Source organism: Orcinus orca, chromosome 19 (assembly GCF_937001465.1).
Source record: "Orcinus orca chromosome 19, mOrcOrc1.1, whole genome shotgun sequence".
Classification (NCBI taxonomy): Eukaryota; Metazoa; Chordata; class Mammalia; order Artiodactyla; family Delphinidae; genus Orcinus; species Orcinus orca.
This window is the reverse complement of record NC_064577.1, coordinates 19,622,942-19,645,320: the sequence shown is the minus strand read 5'-3', so window position 1 is coordinate 19,645,320 and position 22,379 is coordinate 19,622,942. Positions and strand designations below refer to the sequence as shown.

General features: G+C 56.9%; 1 protein-coding gene across 1 annotated transcript; it reads left to right on the top strand.

Annotated features, from left to right (window-relative positions):
• The first annotated feature begins 216 nt into the window (after positions 1-216).
• ALKBH5 (alkB homolog 5, RNA demethylase) lies at positions 217-22,070 on the top strand. The gene is made up of 4 exons (XM_004266780.3): positions 217-1,693; positions 9,677-9,757; positions 19,430-19,585; positions 20,363-22,070. Exons 1-4 carry the CDS (start codon positions 924-926, stop codon positions 20,538-20,540), a joined length of 1,185 nt encoding a protein of 394 aa, XP_004266828.1. The 5' UTR covers positions 217-923; the 3' UTR covers positions 20,541-22,070.
• The last annotated feature ends 309 nt before the right edge of the window (positions 22,071-22,379 follow it).

Here is a 22,379-nt window from a genome sequence, read left to right as displayed (position 1 = left end):
TTAGCCACCCGGTCCCCCTTCAGGGGTCCTCGCGGCCCGCCCGCCGCTAATTAGGGGACGGACGCAGTAGCCAAGGCGACCGCCGGATTGACAGGCATGCGCGCCAACCGGCTTCCGGAAGCTGCCGTCTGGGCCTGCCCGGCGCGTGGCCGGTGGCCCAGTGACAAAAGTGGAAGCGCCAAGGGGGCGGTGACCGGGCAGGCTGGGTTGTGTCGGTTCCCCGGTGATTGCGCGCTGGGGGCTGAAGCGATTTCGGGCGTTCGGACGATGCCGTGACGTAGCGTGGCGACAGCGTTGACGGCGTGAGCGCACCCCCGTGGAGGGAGCCCTACGGCCGCGGGGGAGGCGCGGACAGGAGGCAGGCTGCTGTTTGGGGCGTTCGCGGAGCCCTTCAGTGGGTGGGGGAGGGGCGGTGGACGGCCCCCGTCTGCGCGTGCGCCGGCCCCTCTGCTGACCCGGCCGCAGGCGCGCGCATGCTCGCTGCACGCGGAGCCGCCGTGGCCGGTCGTACTGCGGCTGCGCGCGGAGCCGCCCGCTGAGGAGAGGCGCTGGCGGACGTCGGGCGGGCGGCCGTGACGTCGTGAGGAGCGCTTTAAAGTGCGGGCCGAGCCGGGCGTCCGAGGGTCCGGCCAGGAGTCGGGCCGAGCCTCCGCGGCCGCCCTGCGCGGCATGAGGCCCTGCCGGCGCCCCTGCCCCCCGGGACGCGGAGAAGGCGGAGGAGGAGGGAGCCCCGTCGCCGTCGCCGCATGACTCGCCGTCCCTGAGGCCGACCCGCCGCCCCTCGACGCCCCTGCTGGGCGGCGCGGCCTCGCTCGCGGGCCTGGCGCTGAGGGCCTCTGCGGCCCGGGGCCCGGGCGCGTCCCCCAGAGCCATGCCCGGCCGCCCCGCCCGCCGCGGAGGGCCCTAGAGCAGCGGCGTGGACCATGGCGGCCGCCAGCGGCTACACGGACCTGCGGGAGAAGCTCAAGTCCATGACGTCCCGGGACAACTACAAGGCGGGCAGTCGGGAGGCCGCGGCCGCTGCCGCCGCCGCAGTGGCCGCCGCCGCTGCCGCCGCCGCCGCGGCCGAGCCCTACGCGGCGCCCGGGGCCAAGCGCAAGTACCCAGAGGACTCGGACCCCGAGCGCAGCGACTTCGAGGAGCAGCAGCTGCAGAAGGAGGAGGAAGCGCGCAAGGTGAAGAGCGGTATCCGCCAGATGCGCCTGTTCAGCCAGGACGAGTGCGCCAAGATCGAGGCCCGCATCGACGAGGTGGTGTCCCGCGCCGAGAAGGGCCTGTACAACGAGCACACGGTGGACCGGGCCCCGCTGCGCAACAAGTACTTCTTCGGCGAGGGCTACACGTACGGCGCCCAGCTGCAGAAGCGCGGACCCGGCCAGGAGCGCCTCTACCCGCCGGGCGACGTGGACGAGATCCCCGAGTGGGTGCACCAGCTGGTGATCCAGAAGCTGGTGGAGCACCGCGTCATCCCCGAGGGCTTCGTCAACAGCGCCGTCATCAACGACTACCAGCCCGGCGGCTGCATCGTGTCTCACGTGGACCCCATCCACATCTTCGAGCGCCCCATCGTGTCCGTGTCCTTCTTCAGCGACTCCGCGCTGTGCTTCGGCTGCAAGTTCCAGTTCAAGCCTATCCGGGTGTCGGAGCCCGTGCTTTCCCTGCCGGTGCGCAGGGGGAGCGTGACTGTGCTCAGGTAACCGCCTAGGAGGAGGGAGCGGCCCCCAGGAGCCCGCGCTTTCCGCTTCTGACCCAGGCTTCTGTTTGCGGGGCGGGGGTGGGGGGCGGGGAAAGGGGTCTGCGTTTAAAACACGGGCAGTAAGAAAACAGGGAGCTGAGCTAGAATTTTCTATCCCGTGGGCAGACTTGACGAGATCGCAGACTTGACCCAGAACTAATCTAAAGGCATCTTTCTGGAAGGGTGGTTTTCGGAGTCTCCTTTATCTTCGTGATTTGAGCAAGTCACTTCCATTTTGGGCCTCCATTTCCAACTCTGTGTTTTTAAAAAAATTAGCTGGCATTACCGTCTAAAAGTCTTTCCAACTTGCCATTCTTGGTCTTTTTAACAGAGAACATGTTCGTGGATTCCTTTAAGAGAGGAGATCCTCACAGAGGAAAGCCCTTGAGCGTATTTAATTGATACAAGTTCTTCATTCCCAGGAGGGGGAGTGGCTTCCCTGGAGTTGAACAGATCAGGGGTTGGACCAGGAATAGAGTGCAGCAAACTTAAAATTCAGTCCCTCTTGGCTGCAGAAGAGCCCATTGGTCCTTTGTAAGATGCATTACCTGTAATCAGGACCATATGAAACAAAATAAAGCTTGTCTCTTTTCCTGGTATCAGGCTTTGTAGCTGTTCAGCAGATCTTAGGCTCTTGGCCTATTTTCAGCCCCAGAACCTGCTGAGAGTTAGCTCAGTGCCCTGGCCCTCAGAGAAGATTGCCTGCTGCAACACCTTTGCTGTTTATATGAAGCAGAAAATTTACTTGGAAGCTCCCTGCTTCCAGCCCTGAAGCAAGTAAATCGAACGATGTACTTCAGTAATCCCCAAAACCTCTTAGGAGATCTAGACTGCAGCTGTTCCGAGCAGCTTGGTTGACCACCAAATTCTAGTACAGGATCGGCAGGCACTGCACTTCTGTTGTGAGCAGCTTAACCTCTGAATTTCGGTCAGTGCCGTAGGCCACGGTCACGGGGAGAAGCAGGGTCCCGGGAGCCCTCTCAGTGCCCTGAGGCAAGTGTTCTGTCTCATTTGAGGGGAACAGCTGAGGCTGCCTCCGTATCTGGGAATGGCAGCAGAGCCGTGTGGTGCCCACCATGTCTCCTGAGGGGGCAGTTAGCGAAGTCAGTGGCAGCAGGAGCAGTACTTCGGCTTCCTTATGCGTCGAAATCTAGAGGCCATCTACCTCTCAGGTACTCCCTTGTCATATGGGCTCCCGGCTTCTCCTCGGATCTACGTGGTGCTCCAGATGGATGTCTTGGCAGAGCCCTTTAAGATGGGATTTCCAGGGCACACTCTCCCAAGTGGCCTGCTGTGTAAGGCAGTTAGGTGTCTGACTTCATCGAAGGGCTCTCCGTGCTTAAAGGGGTCTCTCGCACGAGGGCCATTTGCTCTCCTAAGGGGCTACTGGTTTCCCACATCATCACAGGTCCTCAGGGCTGTCAGCAGGAGGTCTGGCAGTGGCCCGGTGTGTAAAGGGGGGGCCACAAGAGGCAGTCTGTGACTTGCAGAGCCCCCTCCCTCCCACACACGCACACCCTGTATTGAGGAGAGGTTTCAGGTTCCTAAAGCGCAGGTCTGTTAGCGATCAGCAGCGGGATTGCATCACCAGGAAAACGCTCTTCATCTTTGCCTTAGAGTGGTGAAGTCCCGAGGCTTTCCCAGTCCCTTCCTCCTGGATTCTGACTTGGCTGAGGGGTCATTGTGGGAGGCTCGGCCACGTCCTGAAAAGTGCTGCCCCTGGCTTTGAACCCAGCTCTCCTCTCGTTTGCTTTGGGACCTTGTGGGCATTCTCTGAGCTGGCTTTTCCATCTGTAAATAGGGTGATGGCAACTTGCACAGCCTGTTAGAGCTAAAGGTGGTGATTCGGAGTCTAGCAGAGGGCCTGGCACAGGGTCGACCATACACAGCCACTTCGTGCTCCCCTGCTCTCTTGTCGGGGAAGGGGCTAGGGATTTGGGGGAGCCTTAAACATGGCTCTTCCCTTCACAGAGTTCACGGCCCGGGGGAGGCCACAGTCAGTTAGTTACAGCCCAGGAAGGTAACCGCAGGAGTACACTGGGGGGGACGTCTTACTCCACTGTGGAGTTTGGAGGTTTTCAGGAACTTGAAGGGGGCTGGGAGGTGACTGGGAGTGAGCCGCCGAGCAGAGGTGCGGGCGGAGGGGAGCGCATGAGGGCTAGGTGAGGGGTAGGTGCCGACTAGAGGCAGCTGGAGCTCCTTACTAGTCCTCAGGGCCAGCCTGGACCTGAGGTAGACGTTCTGGTGTGGCGTGCCTCGGTGAAGCTCTAGAGCAGAGCTCCTCCGCCGCAGTCCTGTTGACGTGTGGGCAGTCCTTGTGGGGGCTGTCCTGTGCCTCTTGGAACGTTTAGCTGGATCCCTGGCTTCCGTCCGCTATGCCAGAAGCACCTTCCGTGACGACCAGAAATGTCTCTAGACACTGCCACGTGTCTCCCAGGGGTGAAACGTCCCCCAGGGGAGAGCTACTGCTCTCAGGTTCCGGACACCCCCGCTAATTTAAGTTCTCCAGCACCTGTTCACTTAGCTCTCTGAGCTTACTTGCTATGCAGGTGTGTGAACACCTGCATGTTAGTGCTGCCTCTGTGCAAGTCCTGCTCGGGCTCTTCCCTGAGCTGGTAAGAGGGGATGCTTGCTTTCACTTCCTGGTAAGTATCCCAGCGCAGAGGTGATGAGCTGTAAGGCTGCCGATGGAAGGGGCTGATGAACACAGTGGTTCTCTACAGGTGGGCAGGGGTTCTAGTAGTTCTCATCTGACTCAGACTTGTGTTGTTGATGGCAGTGGTGTCTGTACCCGTCCAAGGCAATATGGCAGGAATACAGTTTTATATTTAATAGTTGTCAGCGTGGATTCCAGTGTGTGGCAAACATTGACTCAGCAGTGTCCAGACGTGGGCATTTAGAGCAACTCCGGAGCAGACCCTTCTGGAAGTGCTTCAGACTTCTTTCCAAGCCAGCTGGGAGTTGTCTTCCTGTAACCTTTCCACGCTGGGTCTGAGTGGGTCCTGTCTTAATGCTGTTCTCTAGAGAAATAAATCTTTTTTATCTCTTCTTACATCAGTTCATCTTGTATTCCTTTTCCTGTTCCCTGTATGGTAAGTGGCAGATTAAAACAGATTTCAGATGGATTAATTGGAATAATTACCTCAAGGCTAATTGCATACTTGCTGCTATTTTTAATCACTGCTGAGTGGTCTGTGGTTGCGGTGGCCACATGCCCAAAGAGCCAGGCCTTAGCCACCTGTCTGCAAATTACTGTATTGCCCAGCCATGAGACCACGCAGTGGTGAGCGCAGCCTGTGACTTCCAGATAGCAGTTGATACTGGGTGGAGCGGGCACCCCTTCAGTTCTGGGCAAAGGACTGATCATGTTCAGCTGGTTGAAAGCAAAATTTAGCTTTCTGGCTTAAAATAGTTAGGAATGTAGGGCAGATAGGTCTGGGCCACATCTCTTGTGTGGAATCTTCTGATTCCGTGAGAGGGGGAGGAACTTGAGGATGAAGTCAGGGCTGTTTATTCTCAGGAGGAGCTGGGCTACGGGGTGTTGGCTGGCCTTGGTTCTGCCAGGCGTGAGAAGAAGGCAGAGGGCAGCAAAGGAAAGGAAGCTAGCAGGCTAGTGACGGTCTTAGTCATGAAGGTCAGAGAAAGCAGAAAATAAATAGGCCATAAAAGTTTCAGGGCTGGCTGGCCATTCTTGGCTGGGCCGTTGGTGTGCTGCTGTTACTGGGATATGATGCTAACTCGCTGGAGGCATGGGCTCATCTTTGCGGACTTTTTCCCTGGAGGTGGTTGGAATACCTGTATCCTTTGCTGAGGTCGGTGAGGCCCCCACGACAGATTGGACCTTGTCACTGGGAAACACAGATGGGCTTTTCTTCCTACTCCTCGTTACCTACCTCTCCCCACCGCCACTCCCATCAAAAAACAAAAACCAGTGTAGCATAGACACTAAAACCGAGAGTTTGATTAGAGTTCCATTGCCACCACTTTAGCTGTTTGACTTTGGGCAAGTTATTTAACCTCTCTGGGCCTTAGTTTGCCTCTGCAAAATGGGGCTGTTGAAGTCCTAGAGTTGTTAGCAAAGATTGATTGTCTTTCACGTGACCGAAGGCTTGAGGTTTTGGTGAAGTGTCTGGAAACAAGCTGCCTCTGTGCTCAGCTGCTTTCTGTTTATACTTCGATGTGTACAGAATTGGGACTTGGAGCAGGTTGGCCTTCTTCCTTCTGGGTTCAGAAAGCCCCAGGACTGCTTCATCGTGTTAGGCCATGTGTCTTCTAGGAGGTTCAGGTGTGATTATAACTTGAGTCTGAGGTCACAGTTCTGCCCCTGTGCCCAGGTGGCTGGCCTGCTGCCCCCCAAATCCTAAGTGAGGTCCTGTAGGCCTCTCAGGGGTGAGGCAGGCTCATGGGGGCTGCCAGAGCAGGTGCCCCCGCTGGAGGGAGGTGTCGCCAGGCAGTCCTGGTGATCTCGGCCAGGCCCTCCATCTCTGGCTCTGTCTGCCCTGGGCAGGGCACAGAGTAGATGGGGAATGGCGGCCACCTTGGAACTGTGCCTTAATAATTCCGTCTCCAAGGCTGTCCCCTAGAGGAGAGGTGTGTAGTCCTGCACAGCCCCTTATAAAGAGTCTTCCAGACTCCTCATTTGACCTGCACCTGATCCTCTGAGGAAGGACTTGCTGCAGTCTGTGTTTTGCAGATGCAGAAACTGAGTCTTCACAGCAGTAGGAACGTTGACCTCGACACACACACGTCATCTAGCGTCTGCTGTATGCAGAGATGAGTAAGGCCTTTGCAGAGCTCTGTCTTGTGGGGAAGACAGTTGCCACAAGGCCGAACTGCAGTAGCAGAGAGGGTTGGGTGGGTGGTGTGGCGGAACCCAGCCTGGGGAGTTGAGCAGAGCTTCCCAAGAGAGGGGAGACTTTTCAAGAGTCACTCTAAGGCATAGTGTGGTGGGTGACAGCCAGGCTCTTGCTCTGGGTGGTTGCGGCACACTAGTCACTGCTGCATTGGGGGGGGGGGTGCTTGGGCTCAGTGCAGGGCAGTACCAGCCTCAGGTATTTCCCCTCTCCCTTCCCTGTGAGAACAAAAGAGGAGGAGGCACTGGAACTTTTCTTCATGCCAAGGTTAGGCCTGGACCCAGGGTATATTAAGTTTCAAGCTGGCAGACTGGCACTTTCAAACAGTTTGTCTTGTAGCAAGTAAGTTCCTTAGCAGTAAATAATCCTCTGTGGTCTCTGTTGGACACTTTCTGCTGAAGTTTGGACAGAAGAGCTTCCTCTGATAGGACTTGGAGCCTCCTACTCGCAGCAGAGCTTGATACTGAGGACGGGGTCAGTAGGCTGTGTCGTAGCTGCCAGGAAGTTCTAGAAGACCAGTGCCAGTGAGTTCTTCAGGTGGGGGTCAGTGAGCGCCATGGTCATTTCTGTGGGCCCGTGTGGTCTTGCTTCTGCACTAGTTCTTCTGAGGCCTGGGCTGGGGGACAGGAACCTGGCATGACTTGCTCTTTGTTCTGGAGCACGTTGGGAGGTGGGGGGCACTTAAAATTTGACCAGCGTCTGGATCTGCTGCTTCTGTGTTACAGGATGCAGTTCCTTGCTGAAGATGGGAAGTCAGGGCCCTTGGCAGGTCCTATAGCCAAGTCAAACAGATTAGTAACACTCGTTAACAGTAAGGAAGGTTGCCTGCAACCGGTACTGCAGGTCTAGGCCTTAGAAATATGCCTTGGATTGCCTTTGGGGAACTGGACTTCACTCTTTGGCAAAGTCCCGTGTTAGTATGGGACTGTCTTGGAGCCCAGATCTGCACTCCCCTAATGTGGAGTGACAAGAGAGAGCATAGGATAAGCTTTAGAGCTCCTAGCCCTGGGAGGGGGCCCAGGAGGCCTCTGCTGCAGGGGGAGCCTGGATGAAGGTTGTCCAGGACGCCTGGCTTGTGTCACGTGCTCAGTAAATGGGGGTGCCAGGCACCCTGCATTATCTCACTGAATTCTCATGGTAGCCCTGCAGGTGGGCCTCCCGCTGCTCTTCTCCAGGGGTGCTAACCAGGAAGACATATAACTGTAGTTCTGCCTAGAAGAGAGGAGCAGGAGCACTGACCCTTTTAACAGTCTCATCATTAGTCACCACAAAGGAATGTCGTAAGTGACAGAGCACAGAGCAGCACCACATGAACACCCGAGAATCTACTGCTGTCCCTGCAGTTGGCCCAGCATGTGACTCAGCTAAGGTGACAGAGCTCAGGTTGTAACCCAGGTCTCTTCAACTCCTCGATCGCTGTATGGCATTTCTCACTGGGCCTCCAGATATTTTCTTAAAGATTTTTTTTTTTAATGTGGACCATTTTTTAAAGTCTTTATTGAATTTGTTACAATATTGCTTCTGTTTTATGTTTTGGTTTTTTGGCCATGAGGCATGTGGGGTCTTAGCTCCCTGACCAGGGATCGAATCCACACCCCCTGCATTGGAAGGCGAAGTCTTAACCACTGGGCCACCAGGGAAGTCCCTAAATTTTTTTTTTTGTATTTTGGCCATGCCACGCGGCATGTGGGATTGTTCCCCGACCAGCGATCGAACCCAGGCTTCTGTAGTGAAAGCGCTGAATCCTAACCATTAGACAACCAGGGAACTCCCGCCTGCAGATGTTAATAGGTGTTGTTTGAGAGAAGGTTCCTTGGTCAGTGCTCAGTTAAAGTCAGCTGTAGTAATTCTCAGGTCCTTTAACATACCAGTGCTTTCTTAAACTCATCAATATTTCCAGATTGATTTGACTGTGGACATTTGTCCGTAGTTATCTCACAGGACTGTTATTTACAGAGAAAATTGAAAACCTGTGGTCGAGGAGCAGCTCAAAGGGGAAAATCCCTAAAATAAGAGCTCTTTTCTCTGCCCTCCACATGGCCCCAAATCAGATTTCTGAATCAGAGGTACTTCTCTCTAGGACTGTTTATCCGCTCTTGCATCTAGTTCTTGCCCACGTGGGGGCAGCCTGGCCATTTTGAGGAGTCCTTCCCAGGCCTGTGGTGTTTCTGACCATTGCTCCATCCACGTCTTCACAGCTGCCCTTGAGAAGAAGCTGATTAGCAGCTGAATAGAGAAGATTGGTGGTCCCCGGTGGCAGCCAGGGAACCTGAGCAGGGGGAGGAGGCCTGTGGCTGCGGAGCTGCCTTGGCTCAGTAGAGGGCTTAGTGGGGGGTGGGAGTGCCTCATGGCTGCCAGGCTCCCAGTGAGGGCCTGTACTCAGGGAGCTGAGTTTGCTTCCAGAGTTTCAAATCGGAGAGACATTAGCTGTGAAGAGGACAGCCGTCTACCCACATTCATTGGTTTGAGCAGTTTTCAAAATCATGTAACTTGATGAAGAAAATAAATAGATACTTGAGTGTGATGGGAATTTTTAAAATATTCCAAACACAGTTGTCTTCAAGATTTTGGATCCCCCAAAATGAAGGTGTTTGAAAGCATTTTTTCCACGTAGACAAATTCTCTTTTTGAACCTTGCAGCCTTAGTTCTCTCTGGTGACTCAGTGCTGTCAGTGTCTGCCTTGGCCTCCTCTGCCAGCCCAAGGGTGGGGGAGGGGGAGATGCAGTTCTTATCTTCTCCCCAGGGTCTGGCCTGAGTCACTCCATCGGCCTCCAAAGCCACTAAAGGTGTGCCCTCTTGGGGACCCTTTGAAAGAAGGGCTCCTGGCCTGTGCAAGGAGATTCCTGCTTCTGCTTCTGCTTTAAGACCTGCTTTTACCTCATTCCAGGTTTTCTCTTCAGTGGTTTCTGGGCAAAAGCATCCTGGAACTTAACACGTTATTTCCTCCCACGTAGATCCTTGAACGTGTCACGTAATGGGGTGGAGGGTGGCCGTTAAGACTGGGACCCTATTTCTGTCTCCGTAACCCTGGGGATCTTTGGTTGTCCATCTACTCTCCATGCTCACGTGCTCTGTGTTTCTTTTCAGTGGATATGCTGCTGATGAAATCACTCACTGCATCCGGCCTCAGGACATCAAGGAGCGCAGAGCAGTCATCATCCTCAGGAAGTAAGTGTCCTGGTGTCTGGCTCCTGCAGACCTGACTGCAGGTGGAGGTCTGGGTTCCTCTGTCAATAGCCCTCAGCACGAGGGCTGAGCAAAAGCACACGCTCCCAGTGTTTGTGGGCTGGGTCTTGAGACAGGATTTGGGGGACATTCTTCCAGGCCCTGCCTCCCCCCACCTCTTCCTTTTCCTTCCTCCTTGGTTCTGATTTGTCACGTGTGCTTCTCACTGAGTATTTTTAGATTGTGCCTCAGCAGCTTGCTTTAAAAATGCCTGGGTTTTCACTTCTGAGAGGAGCAGGGGGTGAGGACAGGGGATGTAGGTGGGTGGCTGGCCGCGTGTTGAGCAGGCGCATGGCTTGTGGCTGTCCCTCTTCTTTGGCCAGGGGGTCAGGGACGCACTGACCAACATTGCCAATCCTGGCATCTCCAGCACTTCTTTTTTTCCTGCTCACGAGGTGAATGGACTGACCACGTGGACGCTGGGTCAAGACAATCCTGCCTTGAGGCAGGGGTCCTGAGAAGGCTGGCTGATTGCCCAGGCTCGTGTAGTTGTCAGTGAGCAGGACAGTGCCTAGACCCAGGCTGGAGCAGGATGTCCTATAGCTTGCCTTGTTTTTTTTTTAATTTAAGTAAACTTTATTTTTTAGAACAGGTTTAGGTTTACAGAAAGTTGTGAAGATAGCAGAGAGCTCTCCGTTCCCCTTCCTGGTAATGTCTCACATCAGTGTGGTATGTTCATCACAGTCACGGAACCAATACTGATCCGGGACGGTTAACTGGAGTCCATCCTTTACTCACAGTTCCCTAGTTTCTCCTCACGTCCTTTTCTGTCCCAGACCCCACAGGATGTGCAGTTGTCGTGTCACCTTAGCTCCTCTCCGCTGTAACACTTTCTCAGACTTGCCTTATTCGTGGTAACACCGACCGCCAGGTGTGTGGTGGAAGGTCCCTCAGTTGGGGTGTTGCCTCATGGTTACACCGGGGTTGTGGGTCTGGGGAGGAGACCGCAGAGGGGCAGCGCAGTTCTCCTCACGTCACGTCCAGGACGCAGGACCTTCCACTGTCAACGCTGACCCTGAGCGCCCGGCTGAGGCTGCGTTCGTCACTGTTGCCCCCTGTCCACACTGTCCTCCCAGGAGGGACGTCGCTGTGAGCGGCACACGTGTAAGGAGTGGGGGGTGAGCGCCACCTCTTTGAGGGCGGAGTGCCACCTCTTTGAGGCGGAGTCGCCACAGAGATTGCCTGGAATCCTTCTGTACAGGAGATTTTGTGTCTTGTCCCCCACTTGTTTATTTCTTCGTTCACTCATTCCTGACATCAGTGTGGAGTTGTGGTGTCTGTTCTGTGCTCAGCTTGTCCCAGCTTTGGCCATTGGGAGCTCTTTCTTTTTTTAAGTACATCCTTACTCTCTGGCTTGTCATCTTTTTTTTTTTTTTTTTTTTGCGGTACGCGGGCCTCTTACCGTTGTGGCCTCTCCCGTTGCGGAGCACAGGCTCCGGACGCGCAGGCTCAGCGGCCATGGCTCACGGGCTCAGCCGCTCCGCGGCATGTGGGATCTTCCCGGACCGGGGCACGAACCCGTGTCCCCTGCATCGGCAGGCGGACTCTCAACCACTGCACCACCAGGGAAACCCTGGCTTATCATCTTTTTTTTTTTTTGGTCATCTTTTTAACTGCAATTTATCACTTCTGCATCTTGGCCCTTTGGGTCCGGAGCTCCAGTACATTGTGGTGGTGATGTCTCTTTGGCACGGCCCTGCCGCTTTGCCAAGTCAGAACATTGAGTCTGTTTTATCATCTGTAGAATGGAGATGACCCAGACCTGTGGGACAGTCCTGCGGTACAGGCAGGGCGCTGGGCACCTAGGGGAACTCCAGTCAGTGGTCAGCCTGGCAGCGTTTCTCCTCTAGCCTAAGAATATTCCCAGAATCCATCAGAAGAAGGGTTTTTATCTGCTTTTCCGCTTGCTTTTCCTGTGGTTCCCAGCACAGTCCAAAACCCAGGACCCAGAAGTGAGGCAGCCCAATGTGTTGCTCCCTTCTGGCCTTTCCTTCCCAGTCATTTCTTGTCAGGTGTGCCTGGTACCTCCAGCGGCAGCCAGAGACCAGGTGGCCCACCCGGGGCAGGAATGAGGGTGGGGGGGGAGTAGAACCAGAGCAGCACCTTCTAGGTGTTCCTTCCCAGCTCCTCATAATAGCTCATCCCAGGGAAAGCTTCACTGGAGGTGCAGGAGGAAGTGGCCAGAGCTGGAGTGTTGGGTCGTTCTTCTGGCTGTTTCCTTCCTCGAGCGGTGGCTCCCGTACCTGTCTGCCCGAGCCGGATGCTCCTTGATGGAGCTAGGACTCTGCACTGTTGTTGTTTTTTTGTTTGTTTGTTTATTTATTTGTTTATGGCTGCGTTGGGTCTTTGTTGTTGCTGCGTGTGGGCTTTCTCTAGTTGCAGCGAGCGGAGGCTACTATTTGTTGCAGCATGCTGGCTTAGCTGCTCCGCGGCATGTGGGATCTTCCCGGACTAGGGCTCAAACCCGTGTCCCCTGCACTGGCAGGCGGATTCTTAACCACTGCACTACCAGGGAAGTCCCCAGGACTCTGCACACTGTTAACCAGCTCACCCCGGAAGCTCTTTGGCCAGCTGAGCCCCTGTAGCGTTCTGACCGAGGAGAATGGCTGTTGTGGGTGACTGGGCTCTTTGACCTTCTGCCCTGAGTGGATCCAGGAGCCAGCCGGGGACTGGGCTGGAAAGGAGTGGATGGGTGCCCCCACCTCCGCAGCTTCCCTAGGCTGCTAAGCTGGTGAAGTGCCTAGCTGTAGGCAGCCCACCCAGGGGACCAGAGCAGAGGCAAGGGCAGCTCTCTTGCCTGCAGAGTAAAATCCAAGGTCTCTGTTGGACTTTGCCTGTCCATCCAGCCTCCTCCCTCAATGTTCTCCCTGTTGTCTCCTTCCCACTTAACGTTAAATTACCTGCGGCTCCTAGTGTGGCCCACGCACTGATGTCCCAGACTCTTGCAGCAGTGTGGCCTCTGTTGGGAATGCTTTCCCTTCTGACCCACACCCACCCCCCAGATGACCCACATTATACGCGCTGAAAGTTGGTTAACCTAGCCGTCCTTCAAGGCTCGAGGGTCAACCATCTTGACACGCAGGAAGCATCATATACATGTAGCTCTCTCAGCCCACCCCCTACCCCCTGCTGTCACAGCCTGTACACTTGCCATTGTGAGTTCCAAAGCTGTGTTCTGTGGGGGGCAGGGAGAGCCGTGTTCATCTGAGTCCCAGCACTGAGGCCGGTCCAGAGGAGGACAGCTCCGGTCGATGAACAGCACCAGGTACAAAAGGACAAGCTGGTGACCTGATGAAAAGGGTTGCATCCTGGCTCAGGCGCTGCCCAGGGGTCAAGGATGTGGCCTTGGTGGGTGCCTGGCTGACTCTGTGTCCTTCGGTGAGGCCACATCCTGACAGGTGGGACCTGGGCACTGAGCCCGGTCCTGCTCCTCGTAGGCAGGTAGGGTGGAGCCAGCTCTGCCTTCTCTTAGGTTTGGATATAGATGCACAGGCTGCAGAGGGAGGGCCTGGGGCCTCTGTCACCACTTCAGGCTGGTCAGCACTGCGGTAGTCTTTCTAAGGGCCTCATGGGGGGAAACGGGTGGGCGGCGGTCAAGTGCTGCCTGGCTCAGCAGAACACGGCTCCTTTGCACGGGGATGATGCTGAGTCTTCATAGGAGGTGCCATAGTTTCTCGCTGGGAGTGACCTTCGGAGAGCCTCCCCGGGGGTGCAGTCCCTAGGCTGCAGCGTAGTGTCATCTGTTTGGGGTCACAACCACTAAATGGCTGAGTGCAGCCTTGAACCTGGGTCTCCTGGTGTTGGGTCTTGTGGCCCTTGGTGGTTTGCACAGTGGAACACCCCGAGCCCTGCCCCAGGGCGGATGCTGTGAGTTGAAGAACCCAGAGCCTTACATACAGAAGGGCTTTCTTGCCTCTGCTGTGCCAGTAGAGAGCTGGGGGCTGAGAGTATTTTAAGCGGTAGGGGGCTACCCTCCAGGGTGTGGGGTGAGGCTGCGGCTGCAGGTTGGTCAGCTCTTGAATACGCCCAACTTCCTGGAATGTCGCTGTTTCCCAGCCCACCCAGAACAAGCTGCCCAGCATGCATCTTTGTCAATCATTGGTTCCCCTGGCAGGGAAGCTGGACCTACTTTTTTGGAAGTGTGGTTTAAGTTTTAAATGACTGGTTAGAGAACCAGGAGGCTGGCCAACTTCTGAGGTGTGGCAGTCATTGGGGTAGGGGAGTATTTGGTTTTTCCCACAGTTCCCTGACGTGCGGCCTTCTAAGGGCCTTGTGTGCTGCCCTCTGCCAAGCACCCGGCTACTAGGGGCTGGGCGCCGGGTAGAGTGCTTCCCACACATTAACCCTGAGAGTGGAGGGTATGAACTCTGTTTGGACAGGGGTTCAAGCAGGCAGCTCACTGCCTCGGCTTCTCTAGCCAGTTTGGAGTGATCTCTGAGCAGGGATTCCTGACTTGGGAACGTGAAGCATCTCGTGTGCACAAGGCACCCGAGGTGGGCATGTAGGAGACTTAGCGCTCCCTTGGGGCCGGGTCTGTGGTAGGTGGGCACTTCGCACGCTCAGACAGCACAAGCAGAGTGAGCATTGTCCTAGGAGCACAGAGCGTGTCCACTGGGGCCCAGCAAACACAAACAAAAAGACGACCTGCAGCTTCGGGAGCTTGTTGAGACACGCTTGGTAGCTCTGGCTCCTGAGCTGGAAACTGCTGGCCAGGCAGAATTGGTGAGCTTGAAGGCGGGAAGTATAGAGGGCCTCTGGAATGGAGGGGCAGTGAGGGGAAGGAGGCACTGGATCCAAACTTCAGCATCAGACGATGGCTTGTGGCCCTCAGGGCCTTCTGGTTGGTGGCCAGGGCACCCAATCTCTTGGTGTTCAGGAGGCCCCCAGGCCTGCATCGGGTTGGCCTATGAGACTTGTGTTCCTGCATGATTAACCAGAGGAAACGGCTCAAGGCGGTGTAAATAGCCTGTTTCTTTGCCGCTGGTCAAGTGGAGCTTGGCTCACAGTGGGCTGAAGTTTGGAAAAGCAGCTGGAGAGTCACTTGCCAAATGTTAACCAAAGCTGGTGTGTGCTGGGCTCTGTGCTGGTGCTGGGAAAGTGGTGAGTGTGGTCTCTTCTCATTCACTTTACCTTTGGGGGAAGGTAAAGGTTTAGCGCCTCACCGGAGGCTGGTCAGGGAATGCTATCGAGAGAGGTGCCGCCTGAAGGCAGTCAGGGGTGGTGTGTGGGCCTCAGGCAGGCTTCGAACAGGCTCAGGGGCAAGGACAGGTCAGGCGGAGGTGCTGTTCCTAATAGAGGCCCCGAGTGGGGAACACAGTGGAGACGGATGGGGCGGGACCCAGTCGGAGCTCGTCAGAGTGCTCGCTGCTGTGCGGGAGGTCTGGAGGGCCCTGGGGAGGACCGAGGCCTGGGAGCAGCAGGTGGGGGCTTGTTTAGGAGAGACTGCCTGTGGGAGGCTGAGCTAAACGGCCTACTGGGTCATTCGGTCCGGGGGTCCCTGGGGTCAGAGGGAGGCCCTCCCAGAAAGCAGAGCAGCCGAATGCAAGGCTGTGTGTGTGGATGAGCAGAGGGTGTGCGCTGGGCTTTGTCCCTCAGCTCTTCGTTTCCCTGATCCCGGCCAGGCCTGAGATATGGCCCCCACCGGGACACCTGCCTGCCACTGCTTGTGTCTCCATGGTTTTTGTCCCGGTACCAAGGACTACGCACCTTTGTTCCCGGGGAGTCCGGAGATTGGGTGTATCCACAACCTGCCTAAGGAATAAGGAGGCGGTGAGGCCGCCAGGGATGTGACTGGCTTGGGCTCCTGGCCTGGCTCTGTCCCTTTTTTACTGAATACAAGTTGGTTACCTGAGCCCTGTGTTCTTACCTGAAAATTGGGGCCGTTGGGATGCTGGAGATGATTAAACTCGAGACTGCTGTGTGTGCTTCTCGGCCCTTCCTCACCGTTGCCCCCTCTGATCTCGATGGGGCAGGGGTAGGGATAAGGACGGCTGTGCTCGGTCAGGTACAGCGTGAGGAAAGGGGAGCCCAGAGCCATGGTGGTCAGCAGCCCCGGTGCGGGAAAGCAGCCTCAGTGTCAGGTCTCCTGGTGTCCTGGAGGACAGTGAGCCCTTACCAGGGCCTGAACTGGGGGATCCCTGAGCACCCTGATCCTGTGGTCTGGCTGGCGTCTGTGGGGGCCCTGGGTTACACGCATGTGGCATGGATGGCGTGGTGGTAACCAGGCTGGGTGATTTGGAGAGGCTCCCCTTGGGGACTGGGTGTTTTGTTGGCCTGGGTCGGGGGAGGTCTGCTGGGAGCCCAGGACCATGTACGTGCTTGGGGTGCCCTTTCTTTGGGTGATACACTCAGGTGTCCTTCAGGCTCCTCTGACCGTAGCAGGCTGCTGCACCCGTGTCAGCACTGCCATGCGGGGAGAGCAGGGCAGGAGTTGGAGAGAAGCGTGTGGTGTTGGTGGGAGCTGGGAGGCGGTACTATTGCAGGAGGGATGGGTGTGGGTCTCGGCTGTGGGGGAGTCTGATACTTAGAGGGGCAGGAGCATAGACCTTGGGGCCCAGGGCACTCGTAGGCGAGGAGTGTACTCTGACAGGTCTGCCTCACTGTGCCCTGCCTGCTCGCTCCATTGGGAAAGCCAGGCTTTGTAGTACAAGGGTGCTTGGGGAGGGCGGAACCAGCAGTTGTGGGTGGTTAGCAGCGGGGCCTGAAGTGCAGACTGGTTCCCCGTCTCCCAGAAACGGTGGCCTGCCTCTGCCAGGACAGCTCTCTGCTCTGCCACGGTGAAGAGAGCCTGCCTGGGCTTCAGGGGCATCCTGGGGTAGCAGCTGTGTGGCTGAGGCCAGTGACTGGGTCTCTGATTTCGCACTCTCCCCCTCCCCCACCCCGCCCCGCCCCGCCCCGCCCCAGCAGCTTCTCCGCGGGAGTCATGATTGATAAAGGAACAAGAAGGCAGCACCTAGACAGTCAGTCTCCTCCCTTCCTCTCTGGTCACATGGTAATGTTACCTTAATGCTTGGCCATCCTCCCTTGGTTCCGGCTTCCCGGTACCTAGGACCAGTCCATGCTTTGTCCTGGGGGCTGTCCCGACATACCTGGGGTGCCTTGCCATGACCCCTGGATGTTGGCTCAGATCTGTAAGGAAGGTCTTGGTTCCTGTTAACCACCCGAGGAGGCGCAGGCCCAGACCTTACTGCTAGAACTGGGCTTCCTGCCTCCAAACCTGTGGCTCTGTCTGCTGAACCCTGGCCTGCTCCCTGGGAGTTGGCTGCCCTTTAAGAGGGGAGGGGGGTGTGCTCTGAAGGCACACTGCTGGTGGGCTCTGGGCTGCGCATCTGGCTCTAGCCCGGCTTCTTGCAGCTTGGTGGCTTTTCAAAAGTAGAGCTCCTCCAATGTTCTGAGATGTACTTGTAACAGCCCCAGGGAATGTGTCGGGCCCCAGAGCTCCTACTGCCCCCAAAGTGGGTGCGGGAGGCTGAGTTTCTGGTGGGGCTGCTTCTGATCACCCCTTCCCTGAGGGCTGGCCCTGACAGTAGCAGAGCTGTTGTGGGGGGAGCTGCGCCTTCCGTCTCTTCTTCTCTCAGGCAGCTGGAGGGACACAGAGCCTGTCTGTGTGCCTGGCTTCTGTCCACTCTCAGCTGGTCCCACCTGTCTCCCCAGCCTCCGCAGCAGTCCTGGACCCACAGCAAGGGGCCCCCACCACTGCCCCTGGCTGCCCGGGCCGGCCGCCCTAGTCGCAAGCAGCTCAGGAAGGGCGGGCCCCACCAGGGCTCAGTGTGTGCCAGCCATGCCTGCGTGGCAGGATGTGCCTTCCAGCCCCGGAGGTGTGTGGGCCAGGCTCTCCTCTTGGTGGCGCTGCTCTTCTCTGGCCTTCCGCACTCACCCGAGGAAACCACTTCACGGTCTTGGGCTGCGGGTCCTGCCCACACGGGCTTTTCTGCCCTGGGCGTGTGCTCCCGGCACCCGCGGGGTCTTCGGGTCAGCTCGGCTCGGCAGTGCTGGAGGGGCGCTTTCCTTCCTGAGGCTTCAGACTCTGGAGTCCTCTGAGTCGAGCTTTTTGGCTCATGTCACATTTGGTGTGAGCTCTCAGCGCAGGGATCTGAGGCCTGGCCTGGTCAACGAGAGGTCTCAGGGCTTCGGTGATTCTGGTTCCCACCCTCAGGTCTGGGTGTGCCCAGCACCACCTCTTCCCAGCGCCCCTCGAAAGGAGCCTAGCCTTGAAGGGGGCGACTTAGACCCTCAGAACTGAAAGAGGCCTTTGCTCAGATGGGGAGACAGGCCCTGAAAGGGATGGTGACTAGCCCATACTCTGAGTGGCAGCCTCAGGGCTGGATCTTCCTGTTGCTCCTAGGTCCTGTCTCCTGTAGCCTGGGGTCCCCAGAGTGGAAGCCGAGGCTGGTGGGCCAGTAAGTGCAGCTGGGCCCTTCTGGCTTCCCTGTCTAAGAGGCCTGGAGGCTCACCTGGACTAGACTTTTCTCCCAGGACTTCCTGGCACACGTGCCTTCCCTCCTGACTGACCTAGTCTTCCCTTCTGTTATGAGGACCGGGCGCAGTCATTCCCAAGAAGCCAAGGCAGCTCTTGGGTTCCCCTTCTGCTCTCTTCCCCCAGCGTTCTTGTGAGGATGTCCTTTGAGGTACCATAGCACCTTCTTCCTCAGAACCCAGTTGTTCCTTTGTGGCCAGCAGCCCATGGGAAAGATGCCTCCAGGGCCTTCTGCCAGCTGCGCCCCCATCACTCCCCGCCCCAGGCCTCTCTCTTGCCCCTTGCTGCCAGCAGCCTGACTTGCTGGCTTCTGTATCCCACAAGAGGCCTTGGGGCTTCTTTGAGGCTTCCCAGGCCAGCTTCCTCCTGGCCTGACTTCTTAAAGGACTCGGATCGCTGCCCTGGGCTACCCCTACCCAGTTTCTCCATCCCTTCTTCCCCCACCATACTTGAACGCTTTTCCTCGACTGACTGGTGTGTTCCAAGTGCCAGGTGGGGGCTTTGCCTTCAGAAGCCCTCTGGCCTTGGCTTGGTCAGTGTCCCGGAACCAGCAGAAGCTGCCAGGTGTCTGTGTTGGGACCAGAGCCGAGCGTGAATGTGGGATTGGGTCTGGGCCCTCCTCCTGGCTCTACCACAGCCTTGGTGTCCCCGTGTAAGGGTAGGGAAGCTCTTACTCTGTTCCCTTCCAGTCCTTCCACAGGCCTGGACCAGGGGAACCTTCCTGTCTGGTTTTTCAGGCAGGGGTGGATGTGTCTGTTGGAGTGTGTTGGTGCCCACCAGTGGGGCCCTCAGTCTTCTGGCAGGTGCAGTAGCTGTCCCTTGAGAATCTCTGGGCCGGAGGAGGGTGAGATGGGGCTGTCTCATCCAGCTGAGAGAGCCCTGGGATCCTTCCCCTGGGGCAGCAGGTCACTGGAAGTCTCCAAACAGAAGTGTTCCCGTTCCCGACTCCTAAGCCTGAACTTGGGAAGGGCGGTCTTTGCAAGTCAGCTGGACCAATTCCTAGTTGAACCATGAGGAGACTGAACCTCAGAGCAGAGACTGCTGGCCTCCACCTAGCCCGGCCAGAGAAAGAATTGGTCTAATGGGGCCACACCCTCCCCAGAGGCCTGCTGGTGACCCCACGTGCATTTCCTTTGCAGGACAAGATTAGATGCACCCCGGTTGGAAACAAAGTCCCTGAGTAGCTCCGTGTTACCACCCAGCTATGCCTCAGATCGTCTGTCCGGAAACAACAGGGACCCCGCTCTGAAACCCAAGCGGTCCCACCGCAAGGCAGACCCTGATGCTGCCCACAGGTACTCAGCTGCGGTCCCTCAACGCAGGCGCCACGGCCTGGCTGCAGGGCAAGATAGGTGGGAAGCCTGGGGTAGGTGGTTGGGAGCCAGGCATTGTCCACCTTTCCAATGCCTTCTCTCTGGTTCCCTGGGGTTGGTGGCATTCTCGACTAAGCCCTGGCCATCCGCCTGTGGGAACGCTGTGTGCCTTCCCACGCCTTCCCTGGTCCTGCTCCCTGACACACGCTCCAGTGGGTTACATGGGACTTTAGCAGGGAAGTGCAGGCCTCGGAAGGTCGCAGAGCAGGGGCCCGTTTCAGAAGGGTTTCTGAGGAAGCTGCTGAAGCTGAGGCTGGAAGGATGGGGAGGATGTATGGGAGGGGCAGTGTGGGCCAGGGGTGCCGTATGGGCTGAGAGCCGGGGACAGTAAGAGCTTGGTAGTTTCAGGGCTGGTGGGGTTGGTGAGCAGAGAGGGAGACTGGGAGTCGGGGGAGGACTGAGAAGCCGAGGGGGATGCCAGAACCAGGCAGGGGCTTGAGGCTGTGATAGGAAAGCCGCCTTCTGCCCGGCAGCCTTGGTGGTGTCCTGGGGCACCAGGCTCAGAGCCCAGCAGACCCCACAGGGTAACCGGGGAATGTCTCAAAGACGAGGGGTGACCGTTGGCACCTGCTGGGCAAAGAAAGACACGGTGCCAGTGCTTCTGCCACTGCCACACACCCCCCTCCATGGAGACCTGGTGAGCTGGGGTGGCCCTGGGCCAGTCTCTGGGTAACGCCTCCCCCACCCCTTCCCTCACAGGCCTCGGATCCTGGAGATGGACAAGGAGGAGAACCGGCGCTCGGTGCTGCTGCCCACACACCGGCGGAGGGGCAGCCTCAGCTCGGAGAACTACTGGCGCAAGTCCTACGAGCCCGGGGAGGACTGCTCGGAGGCGGCGGGCAGCCCCGCCCGCAAGGTGAAGATGCGGCGGCACTGAGGCCTGAGCCTCCGGGACTCGGCTTGATCCTCACTAGCTGCCCCTCCTTTTGTTGCGTTTTGAGGGGGTTTTTTCCTTTCCTTTTCTTTTTTTGATTCTTATATTTTTTTCCTTGGTTTGTTGCCTGTTAAGGCTGAAGAACAGAATTGGCCAGGACCTGGTTCTCGTGTTCTTGGTTTTCCTCCTGGATGGAAAGGCTGTTGGCATCTGTAGGCACAGAAGCTCACGCTGGAGTGGCCAGTGGAGGCGTGGGGGGCAGCTGTCCTCACGTGGGGCTGTGTCTGGCTGGGTTTATTTAAAAGCAACAAAATGTTTTGGTTTAGAAAAATTCTTGTTTTGCTTTAAATGTAAATCTTCTTAGTGTTGTAAATGAAGTTCAATCTCCTCCCCCTCCCCCCACTGTCTGCCATGGGTTGAGGTCTTGCCGACTCTGCAGGGGGCCTGCTGCCCTCCCACCCCTCACTTGCTCTCCAGGCCCCAGCAGCTCCCGCAGATACCCGCTCCTCCTGCAGCAATTGTTAGGGATGACCGGGCAGAGGCCTAGGTACTGCCAGCCCCTGTTGCCCCAGAGCTGTTCAGTTGGCTGAGACCCCGGGCTTCCTGCATGCCCTCTGGCCTGCTCTGCCCACGGGTCCCTGGGCTGCCCAGGGGCCGGCTGCAGTGGTCCTGACCTCTTGCCAGGAGCCTGCCTCTTTGCTGGGTTGCTCCTTTTAAGCATACACGTGTGATTGTGTGGAACAGTTAGACTTGCCGTATTGGGGCAGTTTTAGGAATTGTTTCTAGCTGGAGGGACTGGTGTCCTTCTGAGTCTAGCGTTTGGGCTATGGAAAATTGTTGTGGTGTGTGGTAGGGTTTTTGTTTTCTTTTGTTCTGAGTTTTCATTTTTTCCTTTGGTCTCCTGGCTTTTTCCTTTCCCTTTCCTTTCTTCTCCATCGGCCCTCCTTGGGCCTTCTCCCTATGTCAGTCCCCATAGGAAGCTGCCCGCCCCCTCTGTCCGCCTGCAGGATGCATCCAAGGCCAGAGCTCAGGCCTGCAGACTGGGTTGGTGCCTCCTCCGCCTCAGGGGCATGAGAGCTGGGGAAGGAAGGGTCCTTTAAAAGATAATAATGAAAGGGAAAAAATAAGTGAAGTCTTCGGCAGTTTCCTCCTGCTCAGATCCTTGAAGGCTGCAAGGTTTTGCTGATCTGGGTTCATTAGGAATGTCTTCTTGCCAGCCAGGGCCAAGACCCAGGCCTGCTGAGAGCAGAGGCCCTCCCAGTCCCCAGGCTGCTGCCATCCCAGGGGGCTAGTCTTACAGAAGAGGCTGCAGAAAGCTGGGGGGCAGCCCCCATCAAGAAGCCTCTCTCAGGGGCCAGAGCTCCTTTGCCAGTGTGGATTCCTCGAGTCGGGGCTGCATAACTAAAGCAGTTGCAGTTTTTTTTTGTTTTTTTTTACAGCTTTTTTCCCAAAAATGATTTGTAGTTGTGTGTGCAGCACTTTGCCCTGATATGTGTGCTCTACAATAAAAACCAAATCTAATATATTTTGAAACAGTTGTCTGATGCTGTCGTAAGAGAGGACTTGCCTTTGGTTCTTCCTTAATCCCTTTGTTTTGCCCTGAAACTCTGAAGGGGGTGGGGGGGCAGAGTTCATTGCCCACCGAGGCTGCAGAGGAGAGGAGCAATTGCTGACGCAGGGCTGAGGACGGGCTCGCCCACTGTCTTTTCTCCAACTGCAAGGAGGATGGACTTCGTAAGCCGTATGTCCAGGTGCCCAGGGCACCGTGGGCCCACAGGAGCCAGGATCCTACTGTGCTGAGTTCTGGAAGCCCGTCTTCCTTGGGGTGATCAGAGAGGCTGC